Source organism: Choloepus didactylus, chromosome 8, assembly GCF_015220235.1.
Source record: "Choloepus didactylus isolate mChoDid1 chromosome 8, mChoDid1.pri, whole genome shotgun sequence".
Lineage (NCBI taxonomy): Eukaryota > Metazoa > Chordata > Mammalia > Pilosa > Megalonychidae > Choloepus > Choloepus didactylus.
Genome location: NC_051314.1, coordinates 86,555,314 through 86,581,893, shown reverse-complemented (window position 1 = coordinate 86,581,893; position 26,580 = coordinate 86,555,314). Strand labels below are relative to the sequence as shown.

At 48.4% G+C, this 26,580-nt stretch overlaps 2 protein-coding genes and 1 pseudogene across 3 annotated transcripts; 1 reads left to right on the top strand and 2 right to left on the bottom strand.

Moving 5' to 3' along the window:
• Positions 1-307: 307 nt before the first annotated feature.
• FKBP11 (FKBP prolyl isomerase 11) lies at positions 308-4,135 on the bottom strand. 2 transcript variants are annotated; one of them, XM_037847839.1, is made up of 6 exons: positions 3,807-4,106; positions 3,555-3,620; positions 3,112-3,199; positions 2,773-2,806; positions 2,316-2,386; positions 308-547 (listed from the first exon to the last, which is right to left on the bottom strand). In XM_037847839.1, the coding sequence occupies exons 1-6, from the start codon at positions 3,930-3,932 to the stop codon at positions 330-332; spliced, it is 603 nt and encodes a 200-aa protein (XP_037703767.1). In that variant the 5' UTR covers positions 3,933-4,106; the 3' UTR covers positions 308-329. The 2 variants fall into 2 exon arrangements, with proteins under 2 accessions (XP_037703767.1, XP_037703768.1); XM_037847840.1 differs by lacking the exon at positions 3,555-3,620 and having other exon boundaries at positions 3,807-4,135.
• LOC119543153 lies at positions 1,055-1,418 on the top strand (annotated as a pseudogene).
• A 6,450-nt stretch (positions 4,136-10,585) lies between the features above and the next one.
• ARF3 (ADP ribosylation factor 3) lies at positions 10,586-26,482 on the bottom strand. Its single transcript, XM_037846100.1, has 5 exons — positions 26,358-26,482; positions 15,403-15,644; positions 14,495-14,605; positions 14,132-14,256; positions 10,586-13,576 (listed from the first exon to the last, which is right to left on the bottom strand). The coding sequence occupies exons 2-5, from the start codon at positions 15,548-15,550 to the stop codon at positions 13,415-13,417; spliced, it is 546 nt and encodes a 181-aa protein (XP_037702028.1). The 5' UTR covers positions 15,551-15,644; positions 26,358-26,482; the 3' UTR covers positions 10,586-13,414.
• Positions 26,483-26,580: the final 98 nt, after the last annotated feature.

Here is a 26,580-nt window from a genome sequence, read left to right as displayed (position 1 = left end):
GTCCCAGTAGGTAGAGGAATAGCCAGGCAGGTACCCACAGGCTTACTGCTCCATGAAGCATTGCTCCTTGGAGTCAGGGTACCATGGCAGCCAACACCCATACCTTCAGGACATAAAGATCCCATGGGAAGATCCTTGGGGTAAGTTAGGAAAGCAAGAGGAAGCCAGGGGAAGAGGTAATCCAAGGCCTCTGACAATCCCCATGCCAGACAAGATCCAACCCAGAATGCCTTCTTCCCCAGCCCTTTCCCTCATTCCCACTTACAAACGCAGCCTTAGAAAGTATCAGGTGAAGAATGCAAAGAAGTATGTTTTAAAATAATTATTTATTACTTCTTTTTGCTCTTGTTTCGTTTCTCTTCCTTGAGCTTCTTTTTGGATACTTTGGGTCTGTTGGCCTTTTTGTATAGGTGATACCCAATGAGGCCCAGAAGGGCTGGCACCATAGCCATCCCTATCAGAGGCAAAATGCCCTTCACCAGCTTTTGCCAGTAGTTGGCTCGGATCAGTGCAATCAGCTCCACGTCAAACTGCAGCACTGCATCCGCTGGAGAGGCAGAGAGGGGGTGAGGATTAGAATCTCTGTACATTTTATCCAGGGCTCAGAATCTGAATGAAAATAGGGAGGGTGGGCTACAACACAGCCAACTGTGAAGCTGGCAAGATTTAAATGTAGGACTGAGTTGTCTTAGACAAAGGCAGAAAGAGGGATGTGAGCAGAGTCTAGCAATAGCCATGTTGACCCCAGCTAAAAAGTGTCTTTGACAGCACAGGAAAAGTTTTGTGACTCTGAAAAATAAGTGAGAGAACCATCTATACTAACTGTTCCCCCACCCAACCCCATTTCCAAACAGCCACACTGATAGGATCTTTGCTGGGCTGATATTAACTGCATTTAGACTAGAGTGTTTTTTTTAATTCCACCAACCAATGAGCATACTCAATGTGAACTAGAAAATATAAGAGTTTCAACATTAGAGCTAGGGAGGAAGAAGCATGTGGCTTAAGGAGGAAGGGGGAGTAATACTGAGGGGAGACCGCTTTCGACCCAGCCATGGCTGAGCTGATCCAGAAGAAACCACAGGGAGAAGTGGAGAAATATCAACAGCTTCAGAAGGACTTAAGTAAGTCCATGTCAGGGCAGCAGAAGCTTGAGGCACAACTAACAGAAAATAATATCATCAAGGAGGAACTGGCCCCTGCTGGGTGGATCCAACATGCTCTTTAAACTCTTGGGTCCTGTGTTGGTCAAACAGAAGCTGAAGGAGGCCCAAGCCACAGTGGGGAAGAGGCTGGACTATATTACAGCTGAAATTAAATGATACAAATCTCAGCTTGAACAGCAGTCAGAGCGACAGGTACGGTAGGAGTTCCAGCAGGCCCAGGGAGCAAAGGCAGGGGCTTCTGAGAAGGCCTGACCCTGTGGTGACGTGAAGGGGAGGTGAGAGAATGAGGCAGCTCTAGGATCTATACTGTAGCTAATAAAATGTGAAAACACTGGGGAAAAAAGGTGGGGGGGGGGCAGGGCAGGGGAAACAGGAGTGAATTGTGGGAGGGGTGCACACAGAAGCAACCAAGCAGCATGAGGAGGGGAGAGAGCTTTAGGTAGAAGACTTTCTCCCTAGTCCCCTTACTCTCTTTCTGGACCTCCCTCTAAGGTGGAACTAGGATAAAAACTATGATCCCAGTACCCTGGAGTACAATACATTTGATCAAAAGAACGTTTGTAATAACCAGAAGCAAGAGTTACATCTTGGGAAATGTGTCTGGTCTCAGGCCTTCAAGAACACACATCAGCAGTGACCTGTAAGGGCTTTTAGAAGTTACGGGGTTGACCTGGATTTTAAAAGTTGCTTTCATTTTATTTTATTTTGCTTTGAACTACTTGACAGTGTTCATTTTTACTATCTCTTCTCTGGTGGAGGCCGAAAGAAGGGGTGGGGATGTGGGGAGAAACCATGCCAACTGCACAGATGACACAGTTTGAAGTCAGAGGAAAAAGACAGGAGAGAAATCCACAGTTCTGTGAAGGATGGCACAGGTAGCAGCCCCATCTGGCCCAAGCACATGTCTCCTCCCTAGAAAGTCGCTGGCCATCAGAGGCCAAGCCAGGTAGCCTTAGCAGGTTATTGTGTCTCTAATCACTGGTGGAGATCTGAGGAGGATAAAAGTACCCCTGCAGAAGGAGGCCCCAGCCAACTCCTGTCTCTTTCAGCAAACTTAGGGTAGATGTTCTCATGCTCCAAAGTGTGTGGCTCCCTGTAGCTCTTAAGGGCTGGGTATTCTGATGGCCTGAGGAGGCCTAGCCAGATTACCTGGGATAGATGGTGGAAATCCCCTTTTTCCATAGGCCAAGTGAGAAGGAATGATTGCCCTTCGCTTCTCTCTGAGGGAAGGAATGTGAGTCAAAGCCAGAGGCGGAACCAGGTGGGCCAGGAGCCTCAGTCCATCTAAGACCCCACCAGCAAAATCCCCGGCTACCCTCAGAGCTCACCCCTAATGCCAACTTTCCCACCTGAGCACCAAACAGGCTGAACAACAAAGATGTCCATCTCCCCCCCTGCCTCAAATCCTCCAACGAAACACACAGCCAGAGAGGGGCCCAGGCTTTGGATGCCCTCCATGGTCCCACTAACCTAGCTGTTGGCCAGTGTGAAGCCATGGCCTTTTATCCCATGTTCCCATGGCTGCCCTAGGAGCACAGATGGCAGAGGAAGTCTCTACTCATGCAACAGGGGGTGCCCAGATACTCACCCCTGCCCAGATACTCACCCCACACACATGTCTACAAGGCTCTGCTCCAAACCTTGAGGAAGAAGACAGAACTGAACTGGAAGCTACCCAGCTTCCCCAAATCCCACTAACGGAGGCCCAAAGTGCCCCCCCTCCAGACCCTTGATTGAGCATCTCCCACCTCTCATATCCCTGGCTTCCAGTGGGGAATGAGGCCAGAGGAGTACTGAAATGAGATTTGAACCTCAGGAGGTGGTTGGTAGAGCCCTGGGGTCTTTACCCATTCCAAGGGGCATCTCCAGAGCACCTTAGGGGTTGAAGACACCTAGCAAGGGCTTAGGTTGGAAAGAGGTGGAAAGGGAGGTGCAGGTCACATACCTGGGATCACTTGCTTTTGGCCAAGTTCTATAACCAGAGGGTCTCGGGTCAGGGAGGTGTCAATAATGCGGCCATCTACCAAGCTGCCCTATGAGTAGAAAGCAACAAGAGCGCACACCTAGCACCTCTTCCTCCCAGGGCACACATCACACACCTGGACGGCTGGGCAGCTGCAACCCCCTTCCAGCTGCAGCGTAGTATTCCCCTTGGGGCAGAAAGGAACAGGAAGCCCCAAGGGCTGGCACTTGCCTTGGAGGAACTGGTGAAGCAAGGAGAAATAGGCAGGGGTGGATGAGAGCCCCTCCCCCCAGCACGTGCTCCACGACCCCAGAGCCCGGAGTTTCCTCTCACGAACCCCTTGCCACGTGTCCAAGCCAAAGCTGACGTGTTCACCAGGGCCCCGCCCCCTCCCAGGCCCCGCCCCGGCCCCCTCGACCCCTCACCGTGTAGTGTATGTGAAGCGTGTCTCCAAAGGCAGCGGGCTCCGCACACGGTTCGGGGGGCTCCACCTACGATCGCGCTACAGGTGTCACGGAGGCTCCTCCAAAGATCCCGTTCTCGCCTCTAGACCCAGCACCCCCAACTCTGCTTCCGCAACTTCCTATCCTCCCGGCTCCCAGGTTCGTTCAGACCCCTGGACACCCCCACAAGGCCCGGCCCGCGGGTGCTGGGGGCCGGGACTGTCTCCTCCTCACCAAGGTCTCCACTTGGAGGGTCCGGACGGGACTTTCGTTTTCGAGCCCAGCCTCAGCCCGGCACCCCGCCCCACCAAGCAACAGCAGCAGCAGATGGAGCGGGAGTGGTGAGAGGCGCAGGGCCATGAGGACGCGGGGCAGGGCACCGGGTGGGCACCGGCACAGGTTGTTCGGGTGGCGGCGACTAGGACAGCGTTCCCTCTGAGCCCAGGCCAGACTGGACGGGACGGGGCGGGTCGCAACGCGCCAGCTCCTCCTCCGGCAACCCTTCCTCCACCTTGTCCCCACCTCCTGGAGGGAGGAGGCCTCGGGGAGCCTTCGCTGCCTTCTAAGATTGGAAGGTCACAGATTCCGTTAGCCCTTCTGTTGCGAGGGGTTGGGTGGCATAATAGCCCCCATTTACGATTATCTACTTTATGCCAGGCACTTGTCTCTAATCCTCAAAACCACCCTGAAAGGTTGGCGTAATTGTTTCCGTTTTACATTTAGGGAACTGGGAGCTCAGGTTAAGCAACTTGCCTAGCGTCACCTAGCTAGTGGTGACTGCGACAGGATTCAAACCCAGGACTGCCTGAATGGAGTGTTTGCTCTCTGCTCTTTCCTCTAAGCTGTGTGTCCCCTCACAACCCAACCCAGCAGATGTCAAAAGCCGCATCCCCTCTCCCACCTCCACCCCTTCAGCTTGAATTTCAAAATTCAAAAGGAGGCAGGGAGCTGTCCTATTCCCCCTGTCCTTCGGAAATCGACTGAAAAGAGCAAGGGGCTGTTTTCCTGAATGTGGTTAATTCCTGCTCTTTTATTCTGACATTGCCATTTCCTTTCTCCTTTCATCAAAAACTTCTCAAAAGAGCAGTAAGACGTCAATTATTCTTTTTCACTTTAATTTTTATTCTAATTACGTGTGTGTGTGTGGTAATGAAAATGTTCAGGGATTGATTTTGGTGATGAATGCACAATTATGTGGTAGTGCTGTAAACGACTGTACACTTTGTATGACTGCATGGGATGTGAATATATCTCAAAAAATTTAAATTTTAAAAAAAGAGCAGTAAGAATAACCCTTTTATGTCTGTATAAGGACTTCGGTTTTTTAAAGGGTTTGAAAATTATTTCATATGATCCTACCAGTCCCCTTCTGCTTGATTTAAACTCTCACTACCCACTAAGTCCTTGCCATCTCGATTCTGCTCCAAGCCATCAAATTCACAGATCATTTTGTGGACCTAATCCTCTTCAGCAATGCCTTTCAGCTCTGACCACCCTCCTAAGCTCTAGACACAAATGCCTACTGGGTTTCTCCACCTGGATGTTCTGGCAAATAAGACATAAACAGAAGTGATGATATTGTCTTGGACTTCCAGGAAGGCTCCTTAAGGGAGTTAACTCATCTAGGTGTGTCATTGCCCCTGCCCCACCCCCAATTTCCCTTCCTCTCTTCTTTTTACTTCCTGGAAGGTAGCTGAAATGACTTATGTTCTAACCACATTAGACCATGAGGTAACCAGAGGGATGGAAGCTATGTGCTAGATGGTAAAGCAAAAAAATACAAGCCTAAGACCCCGGTAACAGTAAAGTAATCATTCAGCCCTGGATGGCCAACCATGAGACACCTTTTAACAGGTATGGAAATAAACTTCTATCTTGTTAAAAAAAAAAGAAAAAAAGAAAAGTAATAAACCCTTTCATACCCAGTTTCTCCCTACTTTACCCCATTCTGTACACTGATGCTATCTGCACAGCTTTGGTCATGTCACCTGCCCACTAAAAAGCTCCACATAGCCCAATAAATAAAATCCATATTCCTTGACTTGCCAATTAAGAGATTCCATCATCTGGCCATAAGTGGCCTTTCCAGACTTGGCTTTTATTCCATTAAACTGAAAGTCTCTTAAAGACAATAACTTTGTCTTTCTTGTTTCTGTATCCTCATTGCCTAGTATGATACCTGACACATAATAGATGCTTGATAAATGTTGATGGAATTGAACTAAATCCCCTTCCTCTCATGGCCTGTGGTCTGGATTTGGTAAAACCTACATCGTGTGTTTCCATCTCTGTGCGCTGGCTCGTGCTCTTCCTTCATCTGTCAAACTCTTTCTAGGCCAAGCTCAAATACCACCTTCTCTGTGAAGTCCTGATTCTCTTATCTAGAAGTGACTTCTATTTCTGAACTTCATGGCATATTCTCAGGGACACATTATATTTTTCCTTGTATTGCAGTTATGTGTCACCCACTCCCTCCTCATCTCCCACAGAGTCTACTCACTGACAGCCAAGACAAGGTTATGTTCATGTCTGGAGCCCCCTAAGTACTAGCTGCAAAACACCCTCATATCACAGATTATAGACAAATACATTTTACTTTGAATAAAACATTATACCATGAAATACTGAGAAATCATTAAAAAGGTGGGTGTAGAGGTCTAACTATACTAACATGGAAGATCTGTTCCCTTTAAATGCAAAAAGCAAGTAGCAGAATAATAGATATATGAGACTGTTTCTATTTAACCCTTCCCCAAGTGTGTGCAGACACATATATTTAGAAAAGAATTAGAAGGATGCACACCAAATAGCTGAGGGTTTCACATTTTGCCCTGTATATTTATATTTTGTTTGAATCTTTTATAATAAAAACTACTTTGCGTTGGAGATTGAATCATGTCCCCCACAATAGTCCCGTGAGTGTGGACCCATCTGTAAATAGGATCTCTGAATATGTTATTAGTTAAGGTGTAGTCAAACTGAATGAGGGTGGGCCTTAATCCAATTGGCAGAAGTCCTCATGAGCAAAAGAAATTGGACACAGAAGTAAAAATCAAAGGAGGTACACAGGAGACCAATTGCCATGTGACAGAGGACTGCAGGACAGTCATCACCACAATGCCAGTCTTGGGAGAAGGTATGACCTAGTGATAGCTTGATTTTGGACTTCTAGCCTCCAAAACCGAGACAATATATTTCTGTTTACGCCAACCAGCGTGCAGTATTTGTCATAGCAGCCATGGCAAACTAAGAGTTTTGCTACAAAAATAATTTTTAAATTAAATATTAATTTAGTATTTAAGGGGTATTTGTGGGAGCTGTTGAATGAGTGGTTGAATGAGAGCTAAAGGAGCCAGTGGGAAGTGAGGGAGGAGAGGGAGATAGTCCTTTTGGTTAGAGAGGTCATGGGCAGCTTTGCAGAGGAGGTAAAAGTTTCAGCTAGATCCTGAAGGAAAAGTGGGATTTTAAACAAATGAGAAAAGGGGTAAAGGCAAAGGGTCACATATTTGGGAGAAATGAGTAGACCAGTTTGGCAAAAACAAAGGATTTGGCCAGAAGAGGGGAAACAGAGGTAGCTGGAGAGGGAAGTTAAGGGCTGGTTACAGAAAGTCTTGAATGTCAGACCAAAGCAGTGGGAACCCAATGAAGGTTTCTGAGCAAAAGGGGTGACAGTACATCCTGTCATGAAGGCAGAAGACTACTGCTTTGCCCAGTTTTGAGACTTTATTTGGGAACCTGAATGGGAAGGGGGTGTAGGGGTGGCATGGGAGAGGATAGTAGTGGGAAAGAAGAGAACTATTTAAGACAACATCCACCCACAGAAGGCAGCACAATACTACGTCGACCCAGGAGGGACCAGGGAGAAAGGAGTTCTCCCCTTGGGTCAAGTTAGGGGGAACATGAAGGATAAAGATTGTGAGATGGTTCTGGACCACGCAGGAGCCCTGGCCCAACCTGGCTGGAGGCACAACCCCATCAGACCACCCACAGAAGAGGTGTCTCTGTGAGTAGGAGAAACCCTACCACAGTGCCGTGCTTCCAAGACTCATAGGGCACCCACCACACCCCACTTAGACAATGATACTTATTCATTCGTCCATCAAGGTTGAGTGTCTATTATGTGGCAGATAGTAAGCAGGGCACTGCTTTGTTTTTAATGTTTATTTTTAACAAGTTGTTAATAAATAAAAAGTCTGTGAGTTAGCATATGCAAGTCTGGGTTCAACATTTGATGCCATGCTTCCAAGGGCATGTATACCCGAGCTGATTAGATGCTTTGTTTTAGGTATGGTTATGCACTCATTCATCCAATAAAGAAGTAATTACCTCCCTCCTCGACTCTCCCCTATGACTGTTCAAGCCATAGAGGAATCACCCATCAATGCAAGATATGGCACAGGTAAAAAGGGATTCCCAACTTCCCATGTATAGTCCAGAGCCAAGAGAGCACCCCTCTTTACCATATTCAGAATTCAGAAAGAGGCCAGCCATCCAAAACCCTGTGGTCTAGAGCCCCAAGCTAAGCCCTCCAGCCCTTATAAGGCCTGTCCTAGGGTGGCTCTTCGCAATGAGTGGAATAGAGGGTCAGGGTGGGGGAGCTGGGGGAAGGGAGGTTTGCCACATAGACAAGGTCATTCTCAAATCTCCTGCTTGGCCTAGACTAACTGACCAGACCTACTCAGAGACAGCTTTCCATCTGCCTGGTTTACAAGGAAGGTGGTCGAAGGAAGGGTCCATAGGTAGAACACAGGTGCATAGGTCAGCTCTAGGCACAGAAAACCAGGGTTCTGACTTGAGTGTCCTCTCTACTCCACCAGGCTCAGCTCAAGAAGCCAGATTTGCTCCTGAAATAGAGCCCAAATACTCTCTTCTACAGCTCAACGCTAGGGTGACACACACCAGCAGACACTCACCTTCAAGTCTTGATGATGAACAGTCTCGACCCAAGTTCCTCACTTCCAGACCTCCAGTGATGGAGGCCCTCTGTGACTTTGCTCTTTTTACCATACTCAAGGCTCCATCCTGGCCCTCCTTCCTTCCCTCAGGAACTCAGGGTCATCCTTACCTATTCCAGCAACCACAGCCAGGAAAACCAATTTAGAATGAAAAACTTGAGAGGAAGAAAGGCATCTGGATCCCATCACACCCCAGTGACCAGCATGAAGCTCCATCTCTCCGGTTACTGGGGTAGAAAGAAAGAGAACCGGACTCTGGCCCTCCTACGCCCACACCTTCCAGAACTGGAAAAGAGGTTGCTCTTAGCATTAGGATTGCCAACCCAAAGCCAGCAGCACAGGCAGGGGAACTCCCCTCCATGGCTATTCCCCAACTCTCACTGCCCACATGGCTATGGATCTCTCAAAGTTGAGATTTCAGAGCACACCAGAAATGGATCCCCAGGACCCTCCATGAGCAGAGTACCTTGGCCCATTCTTAAAACAGCCTGGATACACTGAAGTTACTAAATTAATACTAGTCAATACTTTTCTGCTCTGACCAGTCTAGGCATCAGAACTAGTAGTGGTACAGTGAGTCACCAGAGCCTTCAGAGCTTATGCTTCTAGTATGAAAATATATCAAACCCTTAAACATACTTACCCACACTCATTCTGTCATTGCCTCTGTACACTGAAATGAAGGGGACAGCTTTGCCCTCTACCCCACTTGGGCCAGTCCAAGACCTTCTGCTGGCTTTCCCCAGGCTCATTTTGGAAGCTCCCTTGCCCAGGATATCCTGAAGTGAACCCCAGGCCTGGGTCCTCTACCAAGCCAGGACTCTTGGGCTGCAAGAGCTAGAGGCTAAGCATTTACCTCCCAGGCTGAGTCTTCCCCTCTTCCCCCGTTGTCCTCCAAGAGGCTGGAAGGCTTAAGCAACTGCCACAAGAGGGCTCCCTCCACCTCTCCAGGTACCCTAATCTAAATACTGAAGGACAGGAGGGAATACGTCATCCTCTACTCAAGTTGTTCAAGGGTTAAAAGACCCCCAATGGCCTGCCATTTCACTAAACTCCTCTACATTATCATTATCTTATGAGAGGTTGTAGCTCTGGAAAGATAGCTATTTACTAACTTACAAATAAGACTCTGGAAAGGTGCTCCTAACTTACCAGCACTCTCAGTCACCAAGCAGGACTTTGAAGAGCCCAGAAGGAAATGTCATCTGATTTTGAGGGGTAAGTGGGTAATGCTCAGGGAAGTTGTGCCTGAGGAGCAGTGGTCCTTGAGGGTGATGACTTATAAATAACGGAGGAGGAGCTGAAAGAAAACTAGCAGAGGCGGTGGCAGGGAGGTAACAGAATACAAATGATATACTTTACACTGGTACTTGGGGTTCTCAGACTTATTATATGCTTAAAACCCTCCCTTTTCCCACAACAGGGGGTGGGAGAGGGGTGGGAGGACAGAGGCTTTATGGAAAAGGTCTTTTCTCCAAAGATACTTGTGGAGTCTTTGGATGAGGCTTGGCATCCTGACAATGGTGAACCACAGACCTGAAGTACAGGTGCTGCAGGGCCATCAGTCATGAGGGTCAAGTTCATTACACTGACCAGATCTTTACCCTTCATGCTTATTCAATGCTCAAGTCCAGAACTGGCTGGGTGATTACAGCAATAAGAGAAGAGATGCTGCTCCAATTAGAAGCACCCGAGCACAGCGGGGGAGATCTGAGAGGGAAGGCAGTGTGGGGCACTCCAAGTTCATGACCCTCCAGTCACTGAAGCACCTAAAATCTATCAACAGGTGATAAACATGACTAATTCAGGGTTAAACTCTTTAGAACTAGAAAAGCAAAGTCTGAAAGCCCTTGTGGCTCCTTTCTGGGGTATGATGGGAAAAGGTAAGCAGTGTAGAGATGGGCCTAAGTTTCTCCATAAACTCACTCTACCCATTTAAGGTGTGCCCTTTACCCCTCTGCAGGAGAAGGAGCCATCTGGAGTGAGGAACCAGAGAACTGCCCTCACCATTAAACCACTGTACCACAGCTGCTGCACATCAAGGATAAAAGTCTGCTCCAAAGCTGCATAAAACAAATTTAATTTCCAACCAGGGTCACAGTCATTGCGTATCCCACATTTTGGGCAAGGATAGAGAAGGTGAGTTATTAAACATATATAATCTACATTCCAGAGGAGGATAAAAGAAGAGAAAAACCAGTTCAGACTTGCAGTTACCACTAAAACACCACAAACAAACTTGGAGGAGAGGGTGGGGGGGCAGAATCCCCAGGGAGAAGAAAGGCTGGAACAAGGGAAAGAATAAAATCAAACCTACCTGAAAGGAAGTGAGGGAGAGAGTGGGCAGAAATGGAATGACACACCCAATCCCACAAGAGCTGTTAAGTGAATGGGAGCGTAGAAAGGATCACCCTGGGGGACGGCCCTGCCAAAGGCCTAGCAGCCAGGGATACAGCCAAGATCACTTACTGCCCCCTGCTGGACAGACCAGGAGCAGCGCCAAAGCCAACCTCCAAGACGGCTTCCCAACCACCTCAGTCCCAAACTGGTCCCTGGAGCCCGGCAAAAAACTGGTGGGATGGGGATTGGACCTGAAACAAGGAAAACCTATCTGGACCGGTTTCTAACTAGGGAGGATCAGGGAGGGAGTAAGGCAGGAGAAAAAGCCAAATACTCATCAACCAAAGATAAAAGTGTGAAGGAATCATAGGTAGGAAAGAATCAAGGACAGACAAACAGGCAACAGCAGTGAATGAGCTGAGAAGGCAAAGGAAAAGGCTCAGGGAGGGAAAGCCAACAAGAAGGGCAGGATGAAGAAAATCAGAGCAAAAAGAGACAGAGGCAAAGAAAAAGTGTAGAGGGGAGTGTCTGTGGGGTCAGGGGGATGAACACATTTTAAAATGAAATAGAACCTCCAGCTCCACCCCCACCCCAGCTGCCAAAGACGCACACACACACTCTCACATACACATAAAGGCCTAGAGAGCAAGATACCTGCGCACACCCACTGCATCTTGGGTAAGTAACATATCACTAAGCAACTGGCACTGAGAGAGATGCCCCTGGTACCTCTTTCACAGTTCAATCTGGGATGGGGTGGGTGGGGAGTACTGATCTGCCTGTTGCAGACAAACGTGTCAGGAAACCTGGCCCCATGGGGTAGGGCTTGGGTCAGCCCTTCTAGGAAGTTCCCTTGGGCAAGCTGTGGGGAGGCCCTGGGCCCTGACCTGAGGATGAGGGTTATGGGCGGCTGTCTTGGAGCTCAGGGCGCAGCCAGCACACACACGAGCCCAAAGAGCAGCCACGGCTTCACAGAAACCGCAGAAGTCAGGATCCAGGCCAGGAGCACAGGCACAAGCGCCCCCTGTAGACAGAGAAACGCAGTAGCAACAGCTTCTGAACAACTACATAATGGGTAGAAGACCCTGCAGAGCACTGCATCCCACCAGCACCAATAGCCACTTCAGGGTTCTATTTCTCCCAGTCCAACCCCTTGATCTATTTATGAGAAGTAGGTAAGGAGGTCAGGGGAAAGCTGTTGGGATGGAGGATAGTCTGAGGGCCTGGAAACAGGATTCAAAATCTTCATCCTTTAGCACATCCTGGACTAGAACAGAGTGCTGGAGAACGAAGGGTTGCTTTGATACCTGCTATGGCACCCCCACTCTCCAGCTCCCCGTTAAACCACCCAGCCAGCCCTGGTGAGGCCAGCAGGTCTACCAGGGTGAGAAAACATCTGACAAAGGACAGACGACCCGCCCAGCTCCCAAGATCAGAAAAGAAGAGCTGGGGTGGGGGAGGTTAGGAAGGCAGGAGGGGAACTGATCCATGCCTCACCATCTCCTAATAACAAAAGAGAATGAAGACAGAAAACCTAAGGCCCTCCCCCCAGTGCCCTGGATCCCAAACACAAACCACAGTCTTGCTACCCCCACCTCCCCATCAAGCTCCTGAGGAAGAGATCTAAGGATAGTGGGGCAGGATCAGTGGAACATTCCAGGCTGATAAGCATCAATAGGTTCCTCTCTCCTTCTTGCTAACAAGGCAGAGCTGAATGGCATCTCCTTGGGAACAGTCCTCTAGAGACAAATGCCACCACCACCACCACCCTACCCTAAACAGGGTAGGGAGAGGGGTATGAGGAAGTTGGTGGTGGAGAATCCATCATCTGTCCTATCAGCTGGGAAAACCTACCTGCAGAGAAGAGAGGAACAAGCCCAAGATTGGGGCAGCCCAGCCTGACTAAAATCCTGCCACCTTCCTCCCTTTATCTTACCAGCATGGGAGGGGCAGGTGACAGGGTAGAGCGGGCAGTACGCTGGCTCCAAGCCCTGAGTCATACTCTGCCCCCTCCACCCTTCTCCCTGGTCCCCACATATATATCTCTCTATACATGTATATACACACGCACACATGCACACACACACAGAGGACCGTGCAATTTCCTCGTAGAACAGGGAGAGGGTGGTGAAGGAAGGGAAGATGGGGAGTAGGAGAGGGGCTTGTGGGGACAGGGAAGGGACTCAGATGCCAAGAGCACAGCAACCAGAGCCAAACGAAGCAAACAGAATACCCCACCCCACCCCACCCCCTGAACCCTAGGGGCTGAGAGAGAAAGGGGGGCCGCCCCATGAAACCATAACAATCTTGTTTTTGTTTTAAATCCAGTAAATTGGAATGATTCATCATCAGGACAGCAATTGGGGAACTGGACTGGTCATGTCGGCGGACAGGGGAGAGGAGGGGAGGCAGGGCTCTTGCTGGGCAGGCGGACATGATACCCAGGGCCCTGGCCACACTTGCAACAGGAACAGGAAGGAGTAGGGTTGGGGCAGGGAGACAGGTGTGTCAGGGTGGGTGGGGCAGTCAGAAAGGGCTGCCTGGCTCTCATTTCTTGTTTTTGAGCTGATTGGCCAGCCAGTCCAGGCCTTCGTACAGCCCGTCCCCACTGGTGGCACAGGTGGCCTGAATGTACCAGTTGCGATGACGCAGGGAATGCAGGCCCAGCTTGTCTGTGATCTCGGCTGCATTCATGGCATTAGGCAGATCCTGGAGCACAAGGGAGACATAGAAAAAGGAGCTTAAGTGCTTCTGAAGACATCTAGGGCACCCATCCACCAAAGAGACATACACCAGCACCCTCTCCACCTCCTCTTTCATTTTAGAAAACCCAAAACAAGATCCTAAGGAGCTGCTCTGGATTTAGTCATCCTAGAACCCCAGATCCAAGCTTTAGAGGCCATTCCACTGAGGAGTAAGAAACCAAACTGGAGTTGGTAAGAAGGCGGAGAGGTGATTCGGATGGGCAAAGAATTAGGGCTGTTTGACCCCAGGAGCAAGGGCAATTCCACTAAAATAGACAAGAAAGATGAAAGGGGAGTTTGAGGTGATATATCTGACACACCAAACCCTGAGGATGAAATGTTGCTGAATAAAGCTGGGCTGGGGGACAAAAGGGGCATACAGAAGCCAACTGCTATCTCCCAAACTTCCAGAATTAAGAGCATAGTCACAGGGCTTCCCATACAGTGAATTCCAAGGCCCCATATGACTTCCACAGCCAGGCTGCCCTCTCCCAAACTCAAAGGTGGGGAAAAGTCTCACCTGTTTGTTTGCAAAGACAAGGAGCACAGCATCCCGGAGCTCGTCCTCTGCCAACATCCTCATCAGCTCCTCCCGAGCCTCATTTACTCGCTCCCGATCATTGCTATCGACCACAAAAATCAACCCTAGGGAGGCAGAAAATGGGCAGCAACAAAGATGACAGCTGACCCCCTACCCCCATCCCCACCAAAAGACAGCACCTCCTTGTATCCTCCAAATATTTGCTCCCTTTCCTCCTCTTTTCCCCCCATCCCCAGGAACTGTAGCAGGGCAAGGGTTAGCTGCCATAACCAAGGAAGACAGTCATACTCTCTGCTCACACACACCAATCCATGCCAATCCCTGGGCAGTTGATATACCTACCTTGGGTGTTCTGGAAGTAATGTCTCCAGAGGGGCCGAATCTTGTCCTGGCCACCCACATCCCAAACCGTGAAGCTGATGTTCTTGTACTCCACTGTCTCCACATTGAACCCTTTGAAAAAAGCAGGCCTCAAACACCAGAACTGCAAATAATGCCCCAATGGGTTTACTTCTCTTTCCCCCCAGCCATGGCTATGACCTCAGCAATGGAAAGAAACGAAGGTTTCCCCAGACCTAGTATTCCTTGACGTAGTAGCCTGAAGGCCAAAAAGAAGTGGAAGAATATGAGGAGGGCCAGCCAGGAGCTTCACAACTACCTGGGTAATTTGAGCCAACCTTCCCCACACACTACCTCAGTCTTTGGCTCTCCCAAAGAAATGACTTGGCCCCACTCCTGCACCTTGGCCACCAGACTGTGCCTCAGCTAAGAAGCAGGGCCTAAGACTCAGTTGCAAAGAGAAAAGTGAGTTACAGTCCTGGAGCCCCAAACACAGAACCAGCTGATGAGCTGGAGTCCCTATCTACATGGCAAATATTCTCCTCCCACAGGCAGGTCTTAACCAGGATCAGGGCCACCAAAGAGCTAAACCAAAGCAATTCCAAGCCTCTGGCAGGAACATCAAAGCCCTTCACCTGCTTTCCAAACATCACAGAGAACAAACCAACTCTAATGCCTGAAGGCAACGGTTGAGTGCCATGCTGTGGAAGTTCCCGCATCAGGGAAGGCCAGGGTAGGTGGGCAAATGGCAGCCCCAGCACCTGCCAGTGAGCTAAATAACCATCCTTCCCTGAACCCCACAGAGTGTACAGACTTGCCCAGGGAGAAAAGGCCAGGTGGGGGATCTGGGAAGAGGCCCCCTGCTCAGCCTATCATTAGCCTGAAAGCCCGGACCCAAGCTGAACCCTTACCAATGGTGGGGATGGTGGTGACGATCTCCCCCAGTTTCAGCTTATACAGGATGGTGGTCTTTCCTGCGGCATCCAGGCCCACCATTAGGATGCGCATCTCCTTCTTCCCGATCAGGCTCTTGAGGAGGTTTCCAAATATATTCCCCATGATCACAGCAGCTGCTTTCTGAGGACAGTGAGATCCAAATGGGGGCAGTGGCAGTCTAGTTTTGGCCTGGCCCCTCGTCTAGAGATCTCTGGTCCTAGGCAAAGGAAATGCAAACTCGTTACTACCATTTGCTTGTCAGGACTTCATGTAAACAGGGTTGCCAAAGTCATGACTGGAGTTCATTCATGGCAAACTGAGAGCCCGCGGGGCCTTATGATTATCAAGGCCCACACAGACACATCCTGAGCCTTTGGGAAGAGAGACAAAGCAGTGAACAGTCAGGATCCCTGCTCTGCCACTAAATTAATTGTGTGACTTTGGGCAAGTTACTTCCCCTTTCCATATCTGCACTTGTAAATGGAGGGCTGGACTAGATGATTTCTAAAGTCCCTTCAGTTTTGACATTCTATACTATACCCCAAGGCATTGCAGGAACGTCATTAACAGCCCTCCCTCCCCCAACTTTATCCTGAGACTTCTGGAAAGGGTGGGAGAGGAGGGAGTGGAATGAGGAGTGGCTCTCTGAGAATCCCAACAAGGTTCAGGCTTGCCAGGTTCCCAAGGTTTATGCTCTCTGCTCTACTCAAGAGAATAGGCGTCTACCCTTCCTATACTTTCTGCAATTCCACCTTCTTTCTACATGCAAAATAAAGGAGGAAGAAATAGGAAAGCAATACTCCTAAAAGAGGCTGGTCCTTTCCACTCTGAAATGCCAGCTGCTAAAGTTGTGCCCTGTTCCTTCGACAGTGCACAAAGTGTTGGGGCTACCCTTCCCTCCTTGGCTGGGAAAATCCTAGGCTTCTCTGTGGCCCATCCAAAGAGAGCTGCTCCACGGAGTCATCTGCAATGAGGCATGCACCTCCTTCTCTGCTTCTTCCCTAACCCCCCTTCAGTCTGTTCTCCACATAGCAGCCAAAGCAGATTTTAACATCACACTCAGGTTGTACTGCTCCATTGTCAGAAACTTCCCTATGGCTTCCCATCTCCCCTCCTGTACAATCCAAAGCCCATGCCATGGTCTACATGGTCCTGGCTGGTCTGCACTCCCCCTGCTGCTCTCATCTCATCTCATCTCCTACCACTCTCCTCTTTGCTTATTCCACTTCAAATGCACTAACACTTTCCACCTCAAAGTTTTTGTACTGGCTATTCCCTCTGTCTGGAATGCTCCTCACCCAGATAAACTCCATGGATTACTCCCTCACTTCCTTCAAGGGTCTGTTCGAATGTCATTTTGTCAAAGAGGCCTTCCAAAACCACCTATAAAGCACACACACACACACACACACACACACACACACAGACACACACACTTCACAGAATTTATCACCAACTGACATACCACATATTTGTTTCTTTTGTATTGTCTTCCTCCCCCTCCTACAACATCTATTTTGTTCACTGCTGAACCCCAGTAGTTGAACAAATGAACTAACCCAGGATTTCTACTGACCTCACCTGCAGCTCACTCAGATTGGAGTGATGCCTGGTTTATAGTAGGCACCTAAAAATACTTGATGAAAGAAGGAAGGGGAGCAGTAAGAACCACCGTGAAGGCACAAAAGGCCTATCTGCCCCATCAGACAGAATCAGATTCATTCATTCATTCCCTCTCTTCCTCCCTCCCTTCTCTATGGCACAGAGCAGTCACAGAAATGTCACTTTGAAACAATAATGAAATGGGTGTTCAGAATCGCCCGTGCCAGCCAGTCCTCTGTGCCTGCGGGAGGCATGCGTCAGCGGGCAGCTTATTCAGCAATCACCATATGCCAGCTGCTGGCATTCTCTGAGTCTGGGAACCAGAGACACACACACACCCCAAACCCAGCAGGCAAAGGAACAGGTCAAGACAGAGTGCACCCAAACCCAAGAATGCAAAAGGTGGATGGGGAGGAATCTTATTTACAAGCTAAAGCATGGGGGTTTGGTGGGAGTTTGGTTGTTTTTTCAAAAACTTCTTCAGGTTTGTTTGTTTGTTTTTCCTACTCTTCTCAGTATGCAGCAAATTCCAGACTAGTGCACAGGAGCCAGATCAACAGCCCCTGGAGACCAAAGTACTAGTTTGTCCAAAAAACAGAAACAATGAGCATTTATGGAGTGTTTCATCTTCAAAGGCCTCCCCAGACATCCACTAATGAGCCAGGCGTGGTGCTCCCGGTAGGTTCCCCCAGATTAGCCCTGCCCCTGACCCAGAGGGCTCACACCCTAGGGAGAGGGCCTGGCTCAACCTTAGGGTTCAACCTCGCCAAGTCACCCACTAGCCATCTTCCCTGCTCTTCCTGCTTCAACCCACCCAGGCAGACAGACTCCCAAGGATCCCAGAGGCAGGAGGCGACGCCTGCTCAGCAACAGGATCAGATCCCAGCAAGCCTGGTAATCTGGGTAGTCAGACTCCTGGTTCTACCTTCACCTCCAGAAATGTAGACCTCCCCCAAGTCCTCCTGCTCTTTATCCTGGCTCCTGCTCAGGTGGACTTTCCTTCAGCTCCAGATGATACTTTGCTTTAAAGGTCTGGTAACAGACTTTGGCCCAGATTCTGAACTGAGTCTTACCACACTTTTATCTTGCTGTCCTTCATGGCTGGAAGTATTGCTGATTAAATGATTGACAACCGTGAGTATAGCAGAGGCTGAGAAAGATGAAAGTGGCCAACAGCCCTTGTCCCAAAACATATGTACACTGCACTGCCCTTTTGGTTTGCTTCTTTGCTAAGCCATCATGTCAAAGTCTTGGTTCAAAAGCTGATCCTATGTCACACATATTTGTATCTCCTGGCATGCCACACCAAGGCTCCTGAATTATCTGAACCACTCATGTGGCACTTAGTACCTTGTGGTGTTAGTTTTTTTCTTCTTTTATAAATCTGTACATTTACTACCTCCCAAATTAGACTGTGTATTCCCCATTGGCAAGAACTATGGCTTTTATTTATTTTGAATCTGCCCTTACCCCCAGTGCCAGGCCCACTGTAGGAGTTCAATCAAGCACACTGGCTGATTTAAGCCTCATCTCAGGATGTCCTTATAGCATTTCTTCTGCCCTAACTGTTCTCAGTACCTCTATGTAATACACAGATGGTTGCTCAGATATCCTGTTGATTCTTGGCCATTTTTCACACATATCTGACACCAGGACTGCTTTGGGAACACCATGAACGGACTAGAAGACCAAAATTGGTGGGAATTTTCTTTTACTATTTAACATACAGTGAGGCTGATGGATGCCTGATGAAATATCCTGAGTGCTAACATGTGTCCCCTGGGGCAGCCCAGTGCCTTGAAATTAATGGATATAATGACACTCCTTTAAGTGTGATGAAGAGCTTGACTCGGCATGAGCATTCCAAAGCGGATGCTGGCTTTCTCTGGCCCTGCCTATCACCAGATAGCATGCTATCTTGCTACCAGGATGGTGGCAGCTTTCAGCTTTGTACCAAGGACACAAATCTTTGGCTATATAGCCAATTCTCACTTTCACCATAATGCATTGCTAGAAAAAGCTCTGGAAAACAGAATGGCTAAATAAATAAAAACACCCTGGACTGTACCCCTATGTATTGTACAGCCTATAGCTATTCCCTTTCACCACAGATGGCACTCCTATGTCAATGGGGCAAAATGCCAGGGTTCCAGGAGCTGATGGAAACCAGTAATCAGCAGTTAAAACTGAAGACGAGTGGCTCAAGAGAATAAATGAAATACAGTAATATGTCCAGTAACAAAGAAGCTATCTCAACATTCTATTTTATAGCCAGAAACTTTGTTATCAGAGGTAAAACTAGCAATAGGGGCTCTAAAAATGTACTCTAGTACAAGAGTCCCACCTACATGGACCAGTCCTCCTCCTTCCCCCTCCAGGAGAGGCAGGCTGTGGCTGTAACTGACTCCCCAGCCATCCTGGCTTGTGTGTGCTGCAGGAACATGCCTGTCTAACTCTCCAGTGACTCTAAGAGTCAGCTCAGTCTACCACACGCACTCCCCTGGCCTGATTCCAGTGACTGACCCAGGCACATGTCCGTCCTGAGACAGGTGAGGGGATTCCTGACAGGGGATCACCTCCTCAACTTGCACCTGCATGGGTGCAGGGGAAGGTAGACTACAGTCTCCCAAACCCTCTCCTGCCAGGCAGGGTACATTCTAAAAGAAGCTTTGCTCCACGATAATTTTCAAATTGAGATATCTGATAGAGAGGCTATTTTTCAGCACAGCCGAAGGAGCAGACCAATAAAATGTAAGGAAACAAAAGCATGGTCTGCCTGTATTTAGTTTTCTTAATGCAGTTGGCTTATGACCTCTGTAAACTTTCCAAGTGTTTTGTCTCAACAGCATTGAATCAGCACACAGGACTCCTAGATTAGTATCTCAATGACTTCTTTTAGACTTAAGGATTTCCCAAAGCCAAGAAATAGCTTCTGATGTCAGCTTCCATCCATTCATCAAACTGAGTATAGTGAATTAAGGATATAGAGAGGAAGACAGTTTCTATCTTTATGAAACTCAGTCTAATGGGAGAGAAAGACCAGTAAACTGAGGATTACAAACAGTCCAAATAGTGTGAGGATGGTGGGGTGGGTGGGGTGGGGTAAGTAAAAGGACTATTCCCAGACTTGATTCTCAGATCACAGCAGAGCTGACTCCTGAAGGCGGAGTAGGAAGTAATCAGACAATAACAAAGAGAAAATGGAGGAGAGGGAATAGCATATGAAAAGTCATAGAAACTTGAATGACAGCACATTTTATTAGCCAAAACCAGGTGCAATTGGGAGGTAGTTGATTTGGACCCAGCGTGGTGAGTGACAGGAAGGGAAGAGGGATGAGGCTGGAGCAATAAGCAGGGGCTTGATCAGAAGGGCCTTAAAGGCCATGTTGAGTAACATGATCACGTATGTCCTTCAGAAAGACCATTCTGGCAGCAGTTTAGGGAATAAATTAGAAAGGGGGAAGACTGGAGGCAGAGAGGCCTCCTGGAAGGTGCAGTAAAACAAATGAGAAATCATAGGGGGAGGCAATAGAGAAGAGAGGATGGATTTGAACCACCAAAATGATAGAATTCACAGGATTAAATAACTGATTAAATGTACGATGGAAGAAAAGAGTCAAAGATGACCCCCAGGTTCCTGGCCTGGGCAACAGGGTGACATTTCCTCAGGCAGGAAATACAAGAGGAACAGGTCTGGGGTAAAGCTGTTTGTTTTTAGATTAAACACTGATTTTCAGGTGCTAAGGTAAGAAGCTCAGGAGTCATCTGTGCAAATGATAACTGAAGCCATAAAAGGAACCAAGATGACTCATGGTGGCAGCAACTGCTGGCTGCCTACCCAACAGCCATTTTCCTCCTCCTTTCTTCTAATTCAGCCCCCATTTTGTTCAGATATTGGGGGGAAGGGGAGTGTTGATGAGATGTGATTCAGGGAAGATGGTCCCTCTCCAGCCCTAGGGAATGAAAATGGACCAGCCTATGGGACATGGGCATTCCATTTCCCTTGCCAGAGACTCAGGAATGGGCATGTACTAATTCTAGCCAATAAGATGTGGGCAAAGTCTGCTGGGAGTATCTGGGGAAGTTTTCTTCAGTCTTAAAAAGGAACATATGGTAATGTTCTGTCATCCAGCCTTTGGGATGTTGATGTGTAAGGAGAGACGCTTGGAGCTGCTGGAATAATCTTGAGACCATGAAGGGACAGACATGAGAACTCTAGGATGTCAGAGGAGAAAAATGGAGAAAACTTGGGTCCTTAACAGTATTGTCAAAACTGGTAGATTAAAATAGAAAAGAAAAGAAAAGAAGTGCTCCACCCTAAGACTTCTTGTATGTGACTAATAAACCCCCTTATTATTTGAGTCAAAGGTATATTTTCTCTTTTGCAACAGAAACATCCTAATACATCTAGGGAGAGTATATACAGTGGGATGTGAGTAAAGCCTAAAAGCAGAAACCTGGGGCACATCAACATTTAAAGTAGTGGGCAGAAAGGAAACCAGGAAGGAGACTAAGAAGCAACCAGAGAGGTAGAAGGGGTATCAAGGGAGCAAGGAAAAGAACTTAAAGAAGAAAGGAAGGAGGGTAGGAGGTTGTAAAAAGGTCAAATTAAGATTGAATTCAGCAACTAGGCGATCTAGTCTCTTTTGTTTCTCTGGAACATCTGTGGCACTCCCCTCTGACCAAAGCCTGCAGCTTGACCTATACTGAGAATCGTCAGCTTACAAACTGCTCCATCTCCTGATATTCTATGACTGCTCCAATGTCCACATCTATAGCTGCAGATATCCAGAAAATTGTGCTAGCCTAGTTACAAAATCACTGAAATTCTATCAATAGCCACCATAAAGCCCTAAACCTTTGCCCCCACCCTAGTCCCCACCACACAGGTCAAGAAAGCTGCTGACAGCAAACAGATGAAACAGAAAGCCATGATATGGAGAAGGGCAACCATTACAGAGCAGCCTAAGGACACAGACGAACGGGAAACTGCCTATCTTGGGGAATAAGAGCTGACTGTGCTCCCTCACCACTAAAACACACTTCCACTACAGAACTTACCAGTATGTTTTATTCACGTTTGTCTGTTTCGCTCTCCAGAGCTGGAGTTTCCCAAACAATGTGCTGCTAATGTCTAATGGGTCAGCTGGAGATGCTGATCGCATCAGCCACTGGATGGCTGGGCTGCGCTTGCAGTGTCTAGAGCCCCTGAGCAAGTCATCTCAAGTTTCAAGCAGCTGTGTCTATGTCACTATCACCATTTTTTGAGAATGCCATGATGGGAAAAAAGATTCTGCACTAGACAATGAGCCCCCTGCAAGCAGGGACCATGCCTTATTCATGTTTCATGTCCCCAGCATCCAGCATCATGACTGCCTTGAAGCTAGTGACATGTTTGTTGTTGAGCAGTACAGTTCTACTGATGTTGGCAAAACATTTGTGAAGAAGACAGTATTGTAGAAGTGGTCCCTGATTCTTTTCCTGTATTTGACAAACTAGAGAATGGTTTCCATGTTCTCAGAGCCGAGGTTGCTTTGATAGGATTCAGAGGCCACCAGAGAAGGGACCATCTGAGGGGCTCTAATTATCTGCCCCTCCCTCCCACCACCAGAGCAGCTCCATTTTTATCCATTTTATGTATTGGACTCAAGATTTTATTTAAGGAAAGGTTTGGCTGCTTTTTTTTTTTTTAAAGGAACAAAAACCACTGCACCAGACAGCAAATGCTCTACTGCATCCTGAATGCATCCTGAATTAAGTTTAAACCTTCATGCTTGACACACTCTTGTGCATAAGCTAACAGAGGAAGGGTTGTGACAGGCTCTCACCAGCAATGGAATGCTAACAGGAACCTCAAAACCTGCCACACCCAGTCATCTCACCTTTCTTCAGAAATATGGTGATAAGGTTCGATCCCTGAAATCTCAGGGCATTTTCTTTCTGGCGCATATGGTACGGCAGATCCTTTGCAGAAGTCTATGACAAAGCTCTAACACATTTATCAAATCCCTATCTCAATCAGTGCTTACCCAGGCTACAAACCAAAGCTTTCAAACATTTGTGGGGCTCTTTCCAAATGCTCCCTGTCTTTCCATTATCAAAAAGCCTTGTTAGCACTCTACCTATAGTCATGACAGATCCTGGCAAAGGCACCAGAGACAGAGAATTACAGATACCACAATCTCTGGACCTTAATACAGTACATTCTCAAACAGCTACTCAAAGGCAGACATTTAGAGGAGACACAACTAAATGCAAAGAGGGGCCTAGGAAATGGAGAATACTGGAATACCAATTAAGACCAAAAATATTGGGATCCAGGAATCTAAATCCCTGACCTGTCGATCAGGGTGCTGTTTTATGGAAGAGTCAAGCAATTATCTCAGAGTCATATTGACTCTAACATGAGCACCAGTCCTGAGCCTCCACATCCTCACCTGACACCCAAGTTGATGGTTCAAGGCCCCTGCCTTGCTCCAGCTACACCTCCCACTCAGGCAGCAGGAGCTGCCTCTGTGAGCTGAGGCTGAAAAAAGATTTCGCTGCTCATAAGCCTCTGAACACCACAGAAAGTCATGGTAACAATCATCCCTCCACACAGGCGCCTTAGGCAGCAAGTTGTTCTTTTGTAAACCTCCTCTCCTTTAAGGCAGTCCTGAGTGCTCGTATTATTACTGTTATGATGACGATGATTAATAGCAGTTAACATTTTTTTGGTGCTTACCATGTGCTTTGCACAATACTAAGTGCTTTACGTGTCATTTAATTCTCATGACAACCCTATGAGGCATTATCACTACCCCCTTAACAGATGAGGAAAACAAAGCTAAGAGAAAACAAGTAATGTCACCAAAAACATGCAACTAAATTAGAAGCAGAATTTGAACCCAATTTTGTCAAGTCCAAAGCCCACATTCCTAATTACCACACCATTCTGCCTCTAAATTAGCCTGAAACAAAAATGATGAGGAGAGCCACACAGTGACATGCTCTGAGTGTCAGGCCTTTTGCTGTCTAGTTTTAAAGATATTTGGGAAAGGAGATTCCACAGTGTTCCCCAGTTACATATTCAGTCTTAGCAAAATCTCGTTTTAAAGAAGTTTCTTCCTCCTAACCAACAAATCCCACCCACTGTCTTCTGAGCCCATTTCCTCTTATTCTGAGTCCAGTGGAAAAGAGAGTAGCACAGATGAAACATACCACAATACAACCCTTTTGCACTTAAGACTTCACTGCCTCTCTTCCCAGCCTGCTATCTGCTGTCCTTTACACTTGCATTCAGTAAAATAGTAGTAGCAGCTACCATTCACTGGTACCAATTCTGTGCCAGGCACCATATACATACATTGGACCCTCCTCCATGATCTCCAGGATCCCAACTTACAGGCAACACTTTGAGGGGCTTAAGTCTAATGTAGAGATGCCTTTGTTCACTATGGGGAGGCAGGAGTTCTGGGATTTCAGATAAATAATGATTCTATGTTCTAGTCATATTTTTCTCTTCGGCTCTTAAGGTCCACTATCCATGCCTGTGTTGTATCTCTCAGGAAGGTGGAGAGATCAAGACTTAATTACAGAGTCCAAGGGTCTTTATATCTTTATTTGGCTCTCTCCAGGCCTCTCATGACAGCCAAGCCATCTCTTTCCCTTTCCTTTATAATCAGAAAGCCTGTCGAGTTCCTATCCATTCTCATCCTATATTTATTTATGAATTCATTTATCATGAGTGTCTGTGTGCATATGTATTGTGGGAGACAAGAACTGAGATCCAATTCCTGCCCTCAAAAAGTCTTTAACCTCTCTGGAAAAGCAAGATGTACACATAAAATTTTTTGACTATGAAAGGTAAAATGCTGGAAGAGGCATCTGAATATCTGATACACCAGGAATCTTCCTAGTTGAATCCAAGATCAATGGTTTATTCTGTGAAAAACTGAACCTCAAGGGATCAGCTTCTCTCTCAGAATGAGCTTTTACAGACATGTTATTCAACCTCAGGTCTAATGTGCAATGATCACTCGACTGTTCCCTGCCAGTCTTAGCCAGTGGAGACACCTGCCCCAACAACAGGCTCAAGACAGAATGGCAACAAAGACTATCACCACCTACCTGACTGGGGACAAGGAAGAAAGTATGCAGAGACTAGATTCTGTCCTATTGCACTGACCCAAGTGATCAGACTTCTGCAGCAGATCTCCCAATAAAACTTTCATGCCACAGACCAGGGATGACCCAATCCAAGAGCAGCAGAGACAGGTTTTAAGTTACACTTCTCCCTCACCCAGATGACCTCACTATTTCTTCTCACTTTTGACCACATACCACACTCCTCCACGTCCACCGCCACACCACTCCTCTTGGCCTGGCCAGATGGAGACCAGCAAGCCGGCTGTAATACAACCCAGAAAGAAGGTAACACCTCAAAAAGAGGAGCTACCACTTTGCTAATCAAGTGGCCCGCTTTAACAGGGAACTCCACCTCCCCCTCCTTCCTTCAAACGGTTGGTGTAAGCAGTGGCTCCATTTTCTGTTCCGGGAATCCTGGTACTCCCTAAAGAAAGAGAGCGGATTGGAAGACACAAACTCAGGGCCAGCGACAAGATGCTCCCTCCTCCTGTGAGACCGCCCCCGCTTCGCCTGGGGGAGGAAGGCCCCACCTCTCTTTTCCAAGCCAGATTAGATCCCCCTCCCCCGTCTCCAGTCTCCTCTCCTCCCGCTCCCCACCTGCTGCCCTCTTCCTCACCTGCGGTTCCAAAATAGTTCTCCCAAGAGTCCCACTAGCCTGCGCCGCCGACTAGACCCCAAACCCCCGACACACCTCTGCCCCATGATGGGGAGGGACACCACAGCAAGGCTTCTCTCTGGTCTCCTACTGCTACCGGGTGGGGGAGGAAGAGGGGGTAGGAGAAAGCTGCATTCCCTAGCCTTTAACAGGGGGAAAAAAAAAAAAAAAAAGACACAACGAGCGATCGCCGCCGCCGCATCACCTCTGTCAGGACGGTTTTCCTCCTCCACAACCTCAACCCCTCGCAAACCCACCTCCTGCAGGCGAAGAGAACCTAACTGCATCCCAGGTCGCCCCCTTGTGCGAGGCGGAGGACAAATCCGTGTGAGCCCCCCACCCCCACCCCGGCTCGGCGTCCTTCAAATACGGGGGCAGGCAGGAGACTGGCCCGGAGACCCCTTTCCGAGCCCTCGAATGGAAAGGGCACACCACCCCATGCCAGGCGGGGGTGGGGGGGTGGAGGGGGAAAGGGGCACTACGCCCTCAGCCCCCACCGCGAGCCTCTTCTCTACCGGGATCCGCCTTCCCTCCCCAACCTCTCACCTGTTCCAGCTCCCAGCTCCGCCGCTGCGGCCACCGCCTCCGCCTCCGCAGATTCCGCTCGGCTCTCACTCCGGTCCCTCCGGCTCCCCCAGCCGACTTCGCCGCGGCTGCTCCCCGGGCCCCGCTCCCCGACTCCCTCCCTCTACCCCTCCACCTAGCTCCGGAAGCCGCGACGGCGACAGGAGCTGTACGGCTCACCCCCACCCGCAGCCACAGATACTTC

Excerpts from the sequence above, each read along its gene's own strand:
- FKBP11 (XM_037847839.1), bottom strand. The coding sequence starts at position 3,932 with ATGGCCCTGCGCCTCTCACCACTCCCGCTCCATCTGCTGCTGCTGTTG. Across the intron at positions 2,807-3,111 it reads CCAAAAGCAAGTGATCCCAG|GTTTGGAGCAGAGCCTTGTA; the intron begins GTATGTGACCTG and ends TTCTTCCTCAAG. Across the intron at positions 2,387-2,772 it reads CTTGTAGACATGTGTGTGGG|AGAGAAGCGAAGGGCAATCA; the intron begins GTGAGTATCTGG and ends TCCTTCCCTCAG.
- ARF3 (XM_037846100.1), bottom strand. The coding sequence starts at position 15,550 with ATGGGGAATATATTTGGAAACCTCCTCAAGAGCCTGATCGGGAAGAAG. Across the intron at positions 14,606-15,402 it reads CACCACCATCCCCACCATTG|GGTTCAATGTGGAGACAGTG; the intron begins GTAAGGGTTCAG and ends CTTTTTTCAAAG. Across the intron at positions 13,577-14,131 it reads TTGTCTTTGCAAACAAACAG|GATCTGCCTAATGCCATGAA; the intron begins GTGAGACTTTTC and ends CTTGTGCTCCAG.